At 52.1% G+C, this 17,717-nt stretch overlaps 1 protein-coding gene across 2 annotated transcripts in view; it reads left to right on the forward strand.

Annotated features, from left to right (window-relative positions):
• The window catches only part of CHCHD10 (coiled-coil-helix-coiled-coil-helix domain containing 10), a 29,487-nt gene that overhangs the window by 11,188 nt on the left and 582 nt on the right, over positions 1 to 17,717 (forward strand). Inside the window, exons 2-4 of one of the 2 annotated variants that reach the window (XM_067306780.1) lie at positions 4,497 to 4,569; positions 16,762 to 16,954; positions 17,438 to 17,585. In XM_067306780.1, coding sequence (XP_067162881.1) covers positions 4,538 to 4,569; positions 16,762 to 16,954; positions 17,438 to 17,585 — 373 coding nt within the window. In that variant the 5' untranslated portion in view covers positions 4,497 to 4,537. Of the gene's footprint in view, positions 1 to 4,496; positions 4,570 to 16,588; positions 16,663 to 16,761; positions 16,955 to 17,437; positions 17,586 to 17,717 lie in introns of those variants that run through there. The other variant, XM_067306779.1, reaches the window with a different exon arrangement.

Genomic DNA, 17,717 nt, shown 5'->3' on the forward strand with positions numbered 1-17,717 from the left:
GAGGCCTGAGTGGCAGGCCCAGCTTTGGCACAAAGCCTCGGTGCCGACCCGGCGTCAGCACGAGGCCTCAGTGGGTGACCTGGCACTGGTGGGCCGGTGGCCTCCATGCAGCCTGGCCCCCGTGCTGCCCCTGCATCGCCTGCTGCTTGCTGCTAAGGGACAGTCCCCAGAGGGGGTTTCCAGTACCATTTCCTTGTCTCCATCACACAGTGGGTCCATTTGCTCCTTGGGATTATGCGGGCCTTTTTTTTTCCTGCTGCAAGTTTGTGTGTCACTTGCTGTCTACACAGCTGACCCTGCCACTGGTCTCTTTTTGTTCTATTCAGCCCCATCTCCTCTGAAACCCATCCAAGGATGTTTTCCCCACTGGTATTAGCTTTCCTGTTCTCCACAATGAATCTGCCTTTAGTATTTTCTGCCCCTGTTTGTCTTCTCTGCTGTTCACTGCTCCTCCCTGTGTGTGCGCAGCTGGCTGGGCACTTTGTGAGCATGCTGCAGCCCTGGAGGAGGTACTGGAGGCTGGTGTGGGGTTTTGCACTGCTCTCATGGGCTCATATGCTGCCTTGCCTCCAGGCTCTAATATTTGCAAGGAAGGGAGCACATTGCTAGAGTTGTCTGCACACAGTGTAAATGCTTCCAGTCCTGTAGCTGTTTTTTCTCTGTATTGGGATGGCTTTAGAAGAGGCTTTAGAAGAGGCACTGCTGTTTTGGGCAAGTTTGGGAGAGACTCTTTCAGAGGTGGTACTGAAATCCCCAGACATTCACTGCTCTCTCTCCCCTGTTTTGTGGGACCCTGAAAGCTCTTGGAGCTGCCTCGAAGCATGTTAGAGGTAATGGTTCAGACATCTCTATCGCTCCCAGTACCATCACCCTAGTTCACCCTTTGCTGTTGTCTGTGAGAGTTCAAAAAGGGACTGTTCCTGGAGACATGGGGAATGGACAGGAGGACAAAACAGGTGTTGTCCAGCTCTCCTGCCTAGGACTACCAGGGACAAAAAACAATCCTCTTAGATCCTTGCTGCCTGCCTAGACCTTCTGAGACCCTGTGGGGAATATCTGATCTCTGGGTTTAATGCAGGAAATATGTTTGCATGGCCACTTTGCCTGTGAAAGGCTCTTCTGAAGCCACCTGTGTGCCCCTAGCCCTCCCTGTGCTGGGTGCTGATGTAGGGGAAGGAAAGGTGCACCTCTGATTCTAGATGTGCCAAAGTCTCCATTCACTCAGCCTGGAGATGGATGTAGGCAATGCACAGCTCTGTTTTCTTGGTGCCTATTTCTGTGGGAGAAGCCCTGGACTGTGTCAGCATCCCCTCAGTGGCCTGAGTTTAATTGCAAATTGTTTCAAGAAATGTATGCAAACATGAAAACTTTGATCTCCAGCTGCCTGGCTTGGTATGCAGGGAGTGGGTAAGGCTTCCTGACATCCTGGATTGTATTACTAATTTATTTGTCTGTGATCGATTGTTTGTGTTTTGTTTTATGGGAACCATATTTAGGATGTAAATTCTGAGTATGTTGAACAGATGCAAGAAGAATGAGCCTGGTTGTGGTCATGCTTGGATGGTGCTCCAGTGCTTAGTTAGTGGGAATGTACATTAAACAGGGGAAGCCGAGGCAGAAAAGTGAAAAACTGCCCAGCAGTCGCACAGCGTTGGGTGCTGGGGGAATCAGGAACGATGTTCTAACCTGGCCCAGTCAACAGCACTGCAAGCGTATTGAATGTGGAACACTGCTATAGCTGCAGATCTAAACACCCTGGTCCCAGGCACCACTCCACCATCTGCCCCTCCAAGTCCTGCCCAGCCATGAGCACTAGGACTGGCAGGGATCGCCCCCACAGCAGAGCGGTGTGTTCGGAGTATCCCCGAGGCTTTTCTTGTAAGAGAAGCCAAATGGGAAGAAGCAAGGAGGCAGTTTTCACAGGGCTCAGACTTTACACTGTGAATTTACAGTTCTCTTGCTATTCTGGCTGTGCCCCATGAATGCAGAGCAGTTCCTCCTTTCTTGCCTTGCTCTGAGCCAGACAGCTGGGTCCCAGCAAGGAAAGTTTTCCTGCCTTTTTGTCTCTCTTTAGTGTCTTTCCTTTGAATAGCTGGTGTCTCGGCGAGCTCGGTGCCTTCCAGCCCATGCCAGTGGCATCTGCTGGCGCCCTGTGGAAGAGGGGAGAGGCGTGGGAGCAGGCTGTGAGGCAGCGACAGGCGGTTTGGCTCTTCTTAAGAAAGGGAGAATTTTGAGGGGGATGTTCTGGGAAACATGGTACTCACAGAGATGGGACGGTGCGTGAGAACTGCTGACTCCTGCCAAGACACATAACACAAAAGAAAGTGGATGGTGTATTTGAGATTACAAATATTTCCCAGCAGAGCGAGTGCATGTTTAACAGCAGCAATGGACCTTTGGTGGGCTGGGGGCTTGGGTGCTCACCTTCTGCAGAGGACCTAACACACAGCCAGCAGAAGTCCTTTTTGCTAATGATCCTCTACTGGGAGCTCTCTCAGCCGTTGTCTGTCTGTGCATCCCTCATCCTTACCTCCATTTGTAGCTGGCTGAATTTAAAGAGGCTGCTTGCAGATGAGCTCAGGGGCTTCCACCCCAGCCCTGGGGTGCTGACAGCCTGGCACCTCTCTGTGCAGGAGCTCTCTGCTTGCTTTCCAGCAGCCTCTGCTGGACTGGAGCCCAAGGTGGGGTTCAGGGATCTCACGACAACTGCAGGAGATCAGTGGGAAACTTTGCCTTCGTGATCGGGAGGTCCTGGCGGTTGCTGGTGTCACTGATACAGCATCCCCACGCATGGGTCTCCTTGCTCAGCAACCGCCTCACTGCCTTCCAGTCCTAGCAAGTTGTGGAGTGGTCATGGGTTTTTCCAAGTCCCTCTGGCCACAGGTATTAGCTCTTCTTCCATTCCCTCAAGTCTTTACAGTAAGGAGGGCTCTCATTAATGCTTAGGCAGGTGAGGTGGAGTGATCTGGTGGTTTGGGCACAGGAACGTACATGCTAATCAGAGCTGAGGAGGACACATCTTTGCCACACTGAGCTGCATCCTCTCCAGGCTCTGAATAGATGTGAGAGCAAAGGCACCGCAAATCATCACTTTGGGTCCCCTGGGATCCTTTAATGGCTGTTTTTTACAACATGAGTCAGTAAGATTTCAACAGGGTACAAAACATTAGGAGTAGGGCTGTTGTTTATGAGAGTTTGAGAATGTTTTTTGAAACAGAAAAGACTGGAGTATAATATCTGGATGATTAATGTGGACCCATGTGCAGGGCAGCATGTTCAGCTGGACTCCAAGTTTCATTCCTTAATATCATCAGTTGTGGATGGTCCTTGGGACTGAGATCAGGTGCTATTCCCCAGCAAGAACCCCCCAGCAAGGAGGAGGATGGCGGGGACCCTTGCAAGGTCAAGGAGAGGCAGCTGGCAACACTGGGAGCAGGCTGGAGGGGGGCATACCTGCTCTTGTGTCCTGCAGATGTTCTGATCTCCCTTGTCTTCATCTGAAGCAGAAGAGAAAAGATGGTGGGAAGAAGGACTAAAATAAAAGGGGTGAATTTTTACCTCCTGTCCCAAAATGATTCATGTCTCAACATGGTTTAGCACTTAGTTTCTGTAACTCCTGGATTTTGAGAAGATTGCTGGGGCTTTCCTGCTCCCTTGAGGAAGAAACCAAGGCGATCGGGAAAAAAAGCACATAGAGAAACCTCCCTTCAAACCTGTTGTGTTGCATGCACTGTGAGTGCTGTGGTCTCAGGGAAACTGTGTGCATGGATGGCTGGGGGATTCCCTTCCCTTCCAGTCATGACCCACCTCCCTCACTCACCTTCCCCAGCGCTTCTGGATAATCCCCATTTAGCTAAGTTAGGGGCATGATTTGCTAGGTTCTAGCCTTTGGACGTTATCCCAGAGCATTTCATTCCTTTAGTATCGACTCAACTGTGTCCCCTTTTCAGCATCGTGCTGTGAGTCTGGGTAGGAACCAGCGACCAGGGCAGACTCCTCTCAGCAGCCCCCCTTCCAAATAGGTGTTAGGTGGAAGGAGACTGTGCAAGGGGAAGGTAGGAAACACCAGGTCTGATTCTTCTCTGCAGTCAGCAGTGAAGAGGTGGAATAACTCTGTTTCAGTTAATGGAACCATTTCAGCATGAAACTGCTGTAAGACACCACTGTGGCAGGCTGGACTGAGAGGAGATGGGAGATGAGGTCACTGGTGAGAGCAAAGGGGAAGAGGGGGAGGTGAGAGATAACAAACTGAATTTAAATGGATTAAGGCTGTCTGTTGAAAATCTTTTGTTTCCTGCCACCTCCCTGGTGTGATTTTCACAGCTTTATTCACTGTGGCTCAGGGCTTGCTTTTTTCCTCTGCAAAGTTAGCATGAAGCCTTGCACCTCCTGAGCATTTCTCTGAGCAACTGGAGGAGGGCCCAGGAGCCAAAGCCCCAGGACAGAAAAACTCTTTTGATTTCTCCTTTCTGATGTCTTTGCTGTTCTCTCCGTAGGTGACAGCCTCATGAACTGATCTCTCCAGCATCACCACTCAATGGGTGACAATTGGGAATGCATCCCCACCAGGTAAATCTCTCTTCTCATCCTCTCACTTTCTGAGATTCCCCTTTTCTTTGGCCTTAGCATCTTGTTTTCCCCTGAGCAGCCAAAGTGGGTGTTTGTACAGGAGACAGGAGGGGCAAATAACGCTGGGGGTCACATGCAGTGAACTGCCTGGATAAACACCAGGGCTCTGGGGTACTTCCCACTTGAACAGACCTTGAATTACCTGGTTCTCCTCCTCAGCTGGCAGCCCAAAGCACAGGCATGGGGAGGGTGCAGGGAGAGAACTTGGAGTTAGTGGAAATTTGGATTGTGGGCCTTTGGCACCTCGCACTGTGCTGGCTGATCAGCCATTCCCAAAGTATTGGAGTGGCAGGGAGACTGATCTTCTGCATTTCCATCTTTCTGGGTTAATATCATATGTCATACCAGGGTGCTGTGGTCTGGGCTCCTGGGTTCCCAGAGCCATTTGTCCCATTAATGACATAATTAAAGATTCTGCCTTCTACCAACATGGTAAGAAACAGCAGTGTTTCCAGTAGATGTTTTCTATCCCCTCTTTCAGCTGAGTTTAATTTAGTTCTGGACAACCCTGCTAAGGTTTAACCACTGTGGTTCTGCAAAAGGCACTTTCCTGTGTCTCAGCTCAGCAGTGGGAAGTGTGTGTCTCTCCCCAACACACGTGTGGTCACTCTGCCAGGTGTTTGGCCCAGGCTGGGACAACACAAGGAAGAAAGTAGCCACTGCGGTGTCTCAGAGGCCCAGTGTGAGCAGAAGGGTGCAAGTAATGTCATGGTCCACTCACACCAGAACCTTGTTGGTAATTGGTCCACAATGATTTTTTCCTATATATCCTGGCAATCTGAAAAGTAAACTAATATGTAAAGTAATACATAAAAAAAATTATGTTGGTCAGCAAAATACTTTGTTTGAAAGGTTTTTTAGCTTTTTAAAATTTTTTAAATGAAAATGGCTTAAATTGAGCAGGCTGTCCTGAATCCAAGCCTTGCACCTTGAAAATGCCAAAATGAAATGTTTTAATTTTTTCCAGACTTTTTAACTAGGTTGATATAACAGCCTTGGTATGAATTTACGGAAAGTTTTGCTTGATCCGCATTTACTTGTTTTGCATTTATTTGGTTTCATCTTGAAAAAAACCTGCCTTGACTCTAATTCTGGGATGAACCTGGCGATGCAGAGATGGAAGAGGCTGGGATCTTCCTTGTGTGCTGCCCTTGCTTAATCAAGGGGCAAATTTGGAGCACAGCCCCAGCGCTGAGTGTGGAGCAGGCAGACGACTGACTGAAAGGCAGGCAGGGATGAGCTGCCCTCCTGGCATCGCCATCTCTTCCAGCCTTGGTACAAGTGAGGTGTAGCAGCGCTGTTACAAGATGCACAGCTGCCCGGGGAGCAGTGGTGGGCCAGGGCGCTGTGCCTTGCGGGTCCTTACGCAGCCCTGGGCGTGCAGCTTCTGTGCGGCTGCGGGCCCCAGGCACCGCCAAAGCCACTTCTTCACGGCAGGGGTTCAGCCCAGGAGTGGTCTGCGCAGGAGCAGGTCATCCTGTCCCCATTAACCCCCCTGTGCGGCACGCACTGCTGCTCACCTGACGCCAGAGCGGCCGCAGGGTTATGCAGCTCTTCCCCCACAGCCCCGTTGCAGCTGCATCCAGCGCTGGGATTTGCCCTCAGCAAGCAGCTCCCTGTTCAGCCGTGGGTCTCCGCAGGGCATGGGCAGGCTCCAGGCTTGGGGAGAGGTAGGCCACAGTGTTTGTTGTCTAATCAACTCCTACCTCCGTGCCAGGAGCGGAGCGCACACAAACAGCGCAGGGCTCCAGTGAGAAGCACTCACTGCCTGCGAGATAAGCCAGGCAAGGAAAACACATCCATCTTCATGTCTCTTGGCCTGAGATGGAGTTTCATCTCCTGGCATTTTCCTGGCGTAGGCTCAGTGCACAACACAACTCACCTCAGGAGCCAGACGCCTGGGAGCCAGCTCCCATTTCTGGCAGGAGGTGTCAGCCCTGACTTGTGCAAAGAACGAATGCGGTACAGAGCGGGTGGCAGAGGCCCTGTTTGCACACGGAGGAGGGTGCTGACCCCGGGCTGAGCCCTCGTGGCAGTGTGGACCTGGTTGCATATTCCAAACAACCATGTTCCTCACCTCAGCAAACGGGCAAATCTCCCCTGCGGATTCCTATGCCCTGCCGTACACCCAGTGGCAGAGCCTTTCTGAGCGACCACAAAGCTTAAGTAAGAGCTTTCAGACAGCAGTTTGGACAGAGCAGAAATAACTGGGCTTTGGGAGATAAAGAGCGAGAGTGTGAGAGTAGAGCAGAGACTTGACTCCAGCCTGCGGCTCAGTGTCTGATAAGGAGGTTGCTAGTGCCGTCTTGCAGTGCTCTCGACCTGCCAGATTTCCGCAAACGAAGAGTCCCAGTGAAACGCCCCCCACCCTTGCCTCTCTCTGATCCCCTCCAAAGCGGAGCTGAGATTGGAATGTCTCCTGGGATATTATTCCCTCTAGCCTAAGGGGGACTGTGTTAATAAAATCCATTGCGAGATGTGAAGGCAATGGGGGAGGGAGGCAGGCAGGGCAGGTGAGACGAGGCTTTTATGAACAAGTCATGGGTCTGCTGGAAATGTCCCGTCCTGTCCTCTCTCCCTCCCCCTGTCCCTGGAGCTGAGCTGTGGAATTCAGGGTGTGGGTTGAGGCTTTCCTCACGCACGTTTCGGCTCAGAACAACCAAACTCCTCATCCCCCTCCCGCTTCCCCCTCCTCTGCAAACACCACTGAGCTCTCCTCCCTGAAACAGGTACGACTCCCCCCTTGTCTCACTGCACAGCCTTGCTGCTGCTGAGACCCTCCTCTCCCTCTGCGTTGCACAGGCGTCATCCCAGGGTGTGCTTTGGCCTTTGATAAGTGGAAGGTGTCAGTCCCTGGGATGTGCAGGCCAGCTCGGCGAGCCAGGACCATCACTGGCTAGGGGCTGGCCAGGGGCCAGCTGCTCTCCAGCACACTCCCCACGTCTGTACGACCAGAGAGCGGTTGGACTGGCTGATGCCAGATGAGCAGAAATAGGCATCCATCCTGCATCGGGGCAGTGCTGTGGGCTCTGATTGAGTGAACCCATGTGAAAGTAGTAAGAATGTGAGCCGGGAAGGAAGAATGACAGGAGAGCAGGCAAAATCCAAACCCCGTTGGGGGAGATAACTGGGGAGAGAGGGCATGGAGTTGTGGACTTTGGTTGGTGTGAGCACTGTCTTGGCTCCCTTGGGGATGCAAAGTGACTCTCAGAATCATTAGTTTATGTAGCAGACATACAGTGCCCTGAAATTTGGACCTCATGCTACCCTTAGACACTGTAGGGAAGAAAGTGTCTGTGACCATGTTGCATAGCCAAAATATGTGACAAAATGTAGTGACAAATGTCACTGCAATAAATTGGCTGCCAGACTCTAGCAGAGCTCAATTCCCAAGGCATTTTTTCACTTTCTCTTGGCCAGCAATTGCTGAACTCTGGAATTGCACTATCACAAACTCTACACGTAAAAGCCTCAGATCCAGGGAAGCACCCAGAGACAAAACTGAAGACTCCAAAGTACAGTCTACAAGAAACACTGCAAGAGCTTGCACAAGGTTGGGAATGAATCTAGCACTACATACACAGTGTCTGGCCTTTACAGAGAGCTGCGGTGCTCGCTCAGCACCAATTTTGCAAAGCCCAGAGAAGTGTACAGTGTTCCTATGGAGGAGCGCATGGATGGCCTGTGCATTGAGTTCATCACTCTCTGTGGTGGAGGCTGCAACTAAAAGAAGAGTATTTCAGCAGAAATCATGACAAGCCAGGGTGCACTCAGCAGGACTTTCCTGTGCATCTGTAGGGGTTATTAAGCCTCCATGGGAAAAGGAGACACCACTAGCTTCTTTGACAGAAGAAAGAAAAGATGGACTCAGGTATTTAATTACCAAATGAGAACAGGCTGTTGGAAGCTGATGGGTTGGACAGTGTCAGTAGGGCAGAAGAGAGCATTAAAACTCATGAAACATTTTGGAGAGCTATGAGACAAAGGACCCGAATCACAGGTGGTTGTGAACTGTTTGTGTAGAGGCTGGACTACCTCACAACATCTTTCAGGCTGCCATACAGGCTATATCTTGCTTGGGAAGGGAAGGTTGCAGGGAGGTAGCCTGTGATGGGCTGTTATATTGTAGTTCAAAGCAGTAGCTGTTCATGCGAGTTGGTGCTAACAGCCTCATGAAAGGTCACAGATGTCTCTGCCATACACAAAACTCTGTCCTCGCTTCCTTATTGCTCATTTTACTACAGACTCCTCTGAGCTGTAAGCCCCCATGCAGAGCTCTGCTCGGGAGAACCGCCGAGAGCAGCTCTCGGGAGATGTTTGCTGTGTGTCTGCAACAGAGAGGAGGAAAATGAGACCAGCCAGGGTGCAGCTGCGGAAGAATGGAGGGAGATGGCTTCTGGGTAGACATTTGGATGAGAAGGAAGTGCCAAGCCCCAAGCCCGTCAACTGGGACAGTGCAGATAAAATAGGAGCCCTCTCAAGGTGTGAGAGCCCTCCGGGGCCTGCTCAGCACTGTATTCTCCTGCAAGGGGGTGGGAGCTCACTGCTTTAGACTCCATGAAACAGCCCAGCAGAGCCCATCCAGGGGAGAAGAGGCAGCGAACTGCAGCACCTTGTTGCTCAGATCACTCAGGTACACACCAGGCAAACCTGCACTGGCTTTTTAATCATCAATATTTACAGGAGAAATCTGCTACCGTGAAGAAAACAAAACAAAAACTCTGTGCTCCGTTTTGCTATCTTATCTTGTATTTAGTAGGTGAATTCACAGAGCTCACAGTATTTGCATTGTAGTCCTCATGAGTTTATAATGGAGATGTTTTTGAAGAAATAATTGCTTGAATAGGACTACGTGAGGAACTTCAGGACATGCAAGCCCTTCTTTAAGTTACAGCTAATGACAGTAGCCCTCAGCTGGCATCAGAACATGCCACCAAGTATGCAAGCTCCACAGCTGGATGTGTGAATAAAAAGAGCGGTTGCTCTTCTGAGATGCAGCTGCCACTAGGGAAGAAGAGATTTGGGGAACTGCTCATCCTACTGCCCCCTCTTTCTCCACTAGATGATGAGGGCAAATCCCTCCTCCAAGGTTTGGTGCTCATGAATAAACAGTTAAACATTAAGAAGCTCCTCCTTTTCTCGACTCGAGAGCTATCCACACAGCCTGGGCTAGCAGGTGGCTATATAGCAGCTGGGAGGCAAAAGGCCAAACCAGGTTCCAGGAGAAGCGAATCCAGCTCCCACATTTGGTACCTTCCTCCAGAAGCTAGCTACCAGTGCAGGTTTAGGTGGAACAGGGATGTGGAGGAATCATGCAGCCAAGTGTACTTACACCTCTCCGGATCCACGAGCATGGCTGAAAGGACCCTCCTCTGATGAGGAAGGACTCTCCAAAAACCCAGAGCAGAGCTAGTTGATAGCTCAGATGTACTCCAAAAATCAGGCCCTGGGGTTCAAATGGAAAACACTTATGACATGAATGGGTTCAAGTCAGGAAGAGCCTTCAGACCAAAAGTGGGCTATCATGAATGAGTTAAAATCCTTTCATTTGCTTCATGAAATTTATTGAAAACTACACTGTTCATCTGCTGAAACTTCACAGCTGTTAAGATTGCCCTTAGGGCAAACCACATCCAAGAAATGGTATGTAGATCTTGGGAGCACAAGACTTGAAAGCTGAAACTGCACTCTGTAGTGCTGCCTTCAGTTCCCTTGCAGTCACATCTAACCATCTGCAGCTCTTCCAGTTAGACAATGCTTTTTTTTCTTTCTCCTTTTTCTCAGCTCTGACTCTTGCAGTAGAATCAACCTTGCAATACAATTATTTCATTTTGCAGCATTGTATTTTGGCTAAAAAGGGTAGCAAAAAGTCTGTGTGGGGAGAGTGTGCTCAAAGCCCATGGCATTTAGTGTGAGATATGGCTATGTGTAATGTAGCAATGGCTATGCCATCTAATACCATCTATCTCTGACATTACCACTTTGTTATGCCTTGGAGAAACCGGAGTTGAGGGAATACTGCAAAAAATGTGCCCATTTGTTCATCAGAAATCTGTGAATTCCTTTTAGTGGTAGCAGCTTACCTGTTTTTTTTTTTTTTTTCTGTGTCAATTTGCAAACTTTTGCTTGCAAAAACCTTTAAAGGATAAAAAAAGTAGTGTTTGCATATTTACATCAAACTTGAAAGCTCCGTGTGGACTTGGGAGACTGAAATCAACCCCCCAGCACAAACAAAATTAGGACTAGCCAGAGCTCAAAGTTTAAAATAAAAGCAGGACACAAGAAACCCACTGGCTGCAATATATTCAGTCATAAATGATTCATGGAGTAATTCTGAGTAACAAATACACCGTAAGAACGGGAGGTTTTGTTTCTTTTTTGGGGGGGTTCATTCAGAAACAAAAATATTGGCTAATTCATCAGACGCTTTCTTTTGCTTTGAATAGTTTGCCCAGATCCCCGAGCAACCATCCTGTGCAATTTGCTGTTAACCTAAATAACTTAAATTCAGGTACACCCATAGCACTGCCCAGATCTGCCCATGCATGTAATAATTAGGGTACTCCAAGCGCAGACCTGTAGCTTGGGAAGCAGTAAGCTCTGTAAGCATCCACAAATGGCTACCTGTTCCCCATGGCATGTCACAAGGACGGGGAAGTGATGCGCTACGGCACTGCTGCCTACATAAGGTTTTGTGGAAGCACGCCACTTCCGTGTGGCACCGTTCCCCTCCGCAACTGCCTGGTGGAACTACATCCTGCTGAGAAAGATCCCTTCTCTGTTGTCCGGATGGAGAAGAGACATGTAAAAGACCCACAAAGGGAGAATATTGCATTCCTTATCTATGAAATAACCCCTTGAAATCCAAATATTTGGGGAATTCCTAGATCTCTTTGTAGTAACCTTTTAGCTGTGACAGTGCAAGGATATAAGTGAGGCAAACCGAAGAGAGAGATTATTATCTGCTTTTAGACTAACTGAGAGAGAGTAGTTGGAAAATATAGACCCACTTTGTACAAATGTTTTACCTGATCCTGTTGCCAACAGAAGGGAACATATAGGCCTGCCTGTGCACCAAGTTATTCAGAAATAGTCACTTCTAAATACATCTTATCTAGAACTATTCAGGAACTGGTTACTGTGTTTCAGATTTATTCCCTATCTTAATCCAGAACTAACTTTCAAGTGTAGGCCAGCCCTAACACTTGAATTATAGAAGGAGAGGTCTTCTGGAGTGGGAGAGGAGAGAGAGAGAGGCAGAGACAAAGCTACTTGATTGAATCAAAGATCAAATTTAGTCTGAAAAATAGGAGGAATTAGGAAGTCTGGCCAGGGAAGTAGTGGAAACTGTTGTGGGTATATTTAGATGTAAACTGGGTCCTGCTATACAAATACCCTAAAGGGGAAAATTGCTCCTTGGCAGGGGTCTGCATGGGGTGCCTAATAAAGTATTTCCACCTCTGGTGCTGACAGTTTCCCAGCTGGGAACAGAACTTGGGTGCAGAGGGCTTGAAGTGGGTGGTGTGGGTGCGGGTGTGCATGTGGAGTTGTGTACACAGAGCTTTCTCAGCCACAATAAATCATCTCATTAGCAAACAGACGGTAGCTGTGCTCTTCAGCACATACCCTTCCTCCCACAGCACAGAAAAACTTTGCCTCTAATTAACCAAATCAAAGGGTCCCAGAGACACAGCTTAAAGGGATGCTCTCAGCTTGAAACTTCTTTTAGCGAGTCATTCTGTGTGCAGTGGAACTAATGAACTTTGATTTCTTATGGCTGGATGTCTTGCATTCCCTGTGCCCCCTGCAATTCCTTCATCTCCTCCCCCAGAGCATTCCCAGCTCCTCCCCACGGCCACGAGCACTGAGCACGGATGGGCACGGCACAGCTTCCAGGACAGGTGGAGGAGCCGAGCGAGGAAGGATTTGGGGATGTTGTCTCCTCTGAAGAGGAGACCAAAGCTGTGCCTGTTTGAGATAAAATCCGTTCTCAGAAGTGTTGGAGCCGCACCTCTCCCCCTGCGAGCCCTGTCCGCCCAGCTCCTGCAGCTGGGGGGTAGCTTGCTTTACAAATGCCTTCCTCTTCCCCTCATGCTGGAAACTTGATTCTACAAAAACACTTATGCAGCGGCTAATTACCATCCCTGCAGTGACTTAGCTCTCTAATTCCTGCCAGTCAATGAACCAGCCCAAAGAGCTGGTTTTCATAAGTTACTGAATGTATGAACGCAGCCCCGGAGCCATCACATAGCTGAATTGTTTTTTCCCATGAGGAACTTCCGGATCCTTGTCAATTTGGGAAAATTTTTCACTTCACAGGGCAGAAGGAGCCTCCAAAGATGGAGTGAGCAACAAGGCCTGTCCCTGGGAGACACCGAGCAGGCACATGGGTCTGCAAAGGCCCGGGAGTCCAGCTGGGATGCCGGGGGGAGATGATTTTTAGGATACTGGTTTGAAGGTAAAACTGGCATCTTCCAGCTTGTGCTAGTGATCTGAGGACTCAGTTTGGATCTCTCCATATGTTCCTACCACCCAACAATGTCCACGTCTTGCGAAGGTTTTCTTGATCTGCTGGTTTGTATCCAGAAGGTTGCTGCAAAAATTGTGCTGGCCAATGGCTTAGACCACATCATTCCTCCCCACACTCCTCCCTGGCTCCCTCTTTTCTCTGCCTCAGTTGTAGACTGCTCGTCTCCCCTTTCCAAGCCCTTTATTATCCACCTCTCCTCCACCCATCATCTCTCATGGAACAAAGGCAGACTCTATTGCCCATTTCCAACAAGCCCCTTCATGCTCTCTCCGGCTCTGCTTCTCACGCCTGGGAGAAGCAGCCTCTGAGCATTTGCAGAGCAATCTCATTGCCCCCCTTTAAGCTCTTCTTTGCCATGACATCTGCAGAAACCTTTACTGTGGCTGCTCTGCTGTTTGCCTGCTAGCAGTGCCTCATGGCTCCCTCGTGCTCCCTCATGCTCCCTCGTCTGCCTGTGCCCAGCTGTTGCTTCTTGACTCATGCCTGGACTGCAGAGAGCCTTGTCCTTTCCGTATGGACTCCCTGAGGCTCTGGCTCTCCAGCACTCAACAGAACGTGGTCCTCACCCAGTGGTGGGAGCTCCCCAAAAACAAGCTAAGCCAAGTTTGGGCCAATGACTCCAGAGGTGAAATGATGCTTCATCTCCAGGTGCTGAATTTGAGGCATAGCAAGGTATCGTTTTGCCCTTCAAAGTATGTTTTGTTATCTGGCTGCACTGTAGTGAGACAAACTGAAATGCAAAGTGAAAACCAATTTTGGAGCATGTAGAACTGTGGTCAACGTTTCCTATGGAGGTGAAAGCCATCGCATAAAGAGAAATTCTTCCTCACCTCCTGCAACCCCCCTCCTGTTACCATGGAGAGTTTGAATCACCCCTCCAATGGCCCTTCATAACGGGGCACCTTAATCACTAGAGAAGGGGTCAGGCCTGGAAACACTGCATGACAGGCTCGCGCTTCCCTGCCTGAAAACACCTGAGCTGCAGCTGCCTGCTTGCCTGAAGCCTGATCCATGTCAGAGAGATGCTGTTGCTGTCAGTTCAGCATCAGCGTTCACTTCCCCACCGCCTGCTTGAGAGGAGTTTCTTGCCTACTGCAGTAGGTATCTTTTTGGCAGTATTTCAGTCATGGGTTCCTCCATTTCACTTGAGTGGGAGATAGGCCAGGCCCCTCCCTGGATGCTGATGTATTTACAACTCCCAGTTCCCTTATAGAAAATATTGAGAGTGGAAAAACAGATGCTGAAAATGTGGCTGTGTTTGTTGGGCAGGTGTGGAGAGCCAGGCTGTGTCTCGATCACACCCCACTGGGATGTTGTTCCAGACAAACAAGGAGTTTCCACACTGATAAAGGACCACAGAAAACTCCCACAGATTTTGCCAGTCACCATGTCTCGTCTTGAAATCACGGCTCTGAACACAAGAGTCCAGTGAATTACCTGAAGCTAATGTGGGGCTTTCCTGAAAAATCCCTCCGTCTTACCCCAGCCTGACTAATCCTCTGGGTGTTTGTTGTTCCCACTAGCCGACTGCTCTTTCAGCCACCCCTCTCCAGACGGTGACAGCTTGCGGGCAAGAAACAACAAAGGCCCAGTGCAAGATTCTCTGGTGATAAGACGCGTGCTGATGGAAAGCGGTGGTGATTTCCAGACAATAATAGGGAGAAGGGGTAGGAAACCAGCCTCCAGCGGATGTGGTGTCTCTCACCTCTCTGTTATGGGTTGAAGCTCTTATTTCTGAGCACAGTCAGACTGTCTGCATTGGGTCTGTTTGCACATGCTGCCATGAACCTGCAGCTGTGCTCACAGCATCACCATCGCTCTGCCTTGGTGAACAAGCTCTCTGGAATTTCGTGGTAAAGGTGGAGAGGTTTCCCACAGGTTCCCCTTGGATTCGAATACCTCTTCTCCATGCCTTCCCGCCAGGAAAAGGAATCCGCTTCCACAGGAAACTTCTCCTTTTCTGGACAAGCGTTTTCCCATTTCAGAGAGGTTCACAGTTGAAATGAAACAGCAGGTCAGCAACATATTTCACTTGTTAATGACCTTTGGAAACATTCAGGATCTCTGCCTGGGGGCAGGTTCTGTAGCAGAGGTGACAGTAGGTGTGTGATGAGGTCACGGCAGGAAAACTACCTTTCCCTTCCAGAACAGAATGGGAGAAACACTCATATTTTTGGAAATCATTTGTTACAGAAAAGAATAGGATGAAACTGCAGGCAGGAAGGCCAAAATATAGTAAAAAGGGAGTAAGAACTGTTCAGTGGATCTGCCAGTGTAACTGTTTGATCTGTCTACTTAGGTATTTCGGCCATTCCCATCCCTGAAGTCTCTACCCTGGCTTTGCAATTAGTTCAGAAAGTTGCTGTATCACCTACTCTGACCACTGAGGATGAAAACCTGGTGTAAACAAGCATAAAACTGGGACTGCAAACTGTGAGACTTATAAAAGAACATTTAGACTCTTTGTATTTGCCTTCTTGTGTTGCAAGCAAGGCCGTTGCTGCGAGGGTCTTTCTCCTGCATTCACAAGTCTCTTCCATGCAAGAAGTGATGTCGGTGGCTGTGCAGAAGAGGGGCAGCCGGGCTCCGTCCATGAAAGGCGGAGGCTGAACTGCTTCTGCGCCCCGGAGAATGAGTCTCACAGCACCGGTGCAATGCACTTCCGATAGCTGCTTTGAGCAAAGCAAAAGGCCTCTGCTTGACTACCTGTCCCCATAATTACCGGGGGGGTGCAAAACAGTCGATGAATTTGAGGCTCACTTTTGCTGGACGCCGGGGAGGGGGACAACGAGGCACGTGAAGGTGGACGGCTGAGGCGCAGCGATCCCGCCTGTGCTGCGCCCTCCGCCGGGGCCCGTGGCCGCCCTTACTGCCCCGCTCCCCTCTCTGCTCCACTCGCTGTCTGCCCCCGCGGGCAGCGGCGCCGGGCGGCCGGCGGGAGCCCCCGCTCCCGCTCCCTCTCCCCTCTCCCCTCTCCCCTCCCCGCCTCCTCCCCCCCGGCTCGCGGCACGGCCGAGGGCCGCGAGCGCCCTCTGCTGAGCGCGGGCGGCCAGGGCGGCCCGCGGGAGCCACCGCGCCGCACGCCAGGCCCCGGGCGCAGGCACGGGCCGGCACCGGAGCTGCCGGCGCCGGGGAGGAGCCGCCCCCGGGTCGGGCCGGGGCGCGGGGCGCAGGGCCAAACCCACACTGACCCCGCACCCGCCGCCATCTTCCCCCCCCCGGGGAGGGGCGGGGGGAAGCGACACGAGGCCGCGCCCCCCTCCCGCGCGCATGCGCCTCCCGGAACGCCCCGCCCCGCCCCCCGGCCAAGGGCAAAGCTCCCTGAGAGGGGCGGGCCGGGCCGGCCTCACCCGCCGCCACTAAGCATGCGCGCGGCGTCACGTGGTGCGGCGCGCCCCTCTTAAGGTGGCTCGAGGGCAGCGGGTCAAGGAGAGTGGCGAGGACATGGCGCGTGGCGGCAGGAGAGTGGCGCGGCCGGCGGCAGCGGCCCCGGCGCCCGCCAGGTACCGGGGGCGGGGGGTGGCGGCGCGGGGTGGCGGCGTGGCGGCGCGTCCCGGGGGCGCGGGCGCCGCCGCAGCTCCCTGACCTGCCTCTCTCCGCAGCGCGGCCCCGGCGGCCGCGGCCCCGGCGGCGGTGGCGCAGCCGGCGCAGCCCGGGCTGATGGCGCAGATGGCGAGCACGGCGGCGGGGGTGGCCGTGGGCTCCGCCGTGGGCCACGTCGTGGGCAGCGCCCTCACGGGCGCCTTCAGCGGCGGCGGCTCCGCCGAGCCGGCCCGAGCGCCCAGCGCCGCCCAGGTGAGAGCCGCGGGCCGGGGCCGCGCCTCCCGGGGGGGGACGGGGCCTGCGGGCGTTTGGGCCCCCGGGGGGCGGCGGGTTCCTGCCGCACTCGGTGCCCGGGGGCTGCTGCCCCTTGCGGCAGCCTGACGCGGCTCGTCCCTGCGCGGGGTTGTCCAGAAGCGGCGGCTGCAGGGTGCGAGGGCAGCGGGTGGTCGGGGCAGGCTCCCTCCTGACGGGCAGGCGGAGGAGCGCGGGAGTCGGTCACTGCGCAGGGTGCTCGGAGGTGGCCAAGGCCGCGGAGCATGTGACTGGCACCGCGGTTTCCTTGTCCTGCGTGGTTAAGGTTCCCCGGAAAGCCGTGCAGGGGCTGCTCCTGCTGGGAGGTGTTAGAGAAGTTCTTGCGCATTTGCCAAAGCGGGTGGGTGAAGAACAGGCAATCCTGGCAGGGATGGCTCTTCCTCTGGGGCTGGCCCCCTAACCTGGGCCTGTCCTTGTCCGCAGGAGCCCCGGCAGCCCGTGTACCACCAGTCGCCCTATGGACCCTGCCACTATGAGATGAAGCAGTTCCTGGAATGCGCCACCAACCAGAGCGACCTGACCTTGTGCGAGGGCTTCAACGAGGCCCTGAAGCAATGCAAATACAGCAATGGTGAGAGACTGCACCCGTCCCTGCAGCAGGGGCTGGGTGGTGAGTGAGCTGCTGCCAGGGAAGTATCCAAGAGGAGTCAAAGGTGGTAAAACCAGCCTCTTGGGGGTCTGCTGCCCTTCAAGGCATTAAATG

This window comes from Apteryx mantelli, chromosome 17, assembly GCF_036417845.1.
Source record: "Apteryx mantelli isolate bAptMan1 chromosome 17, bAptMan1.hap1, whole genome shotgun sequence".
NCBI lineage: Eukaryota > Metazoa > Chordata > Aves > Apterygiformes > Apterygidae > Apteryx > Apteryx mantelli.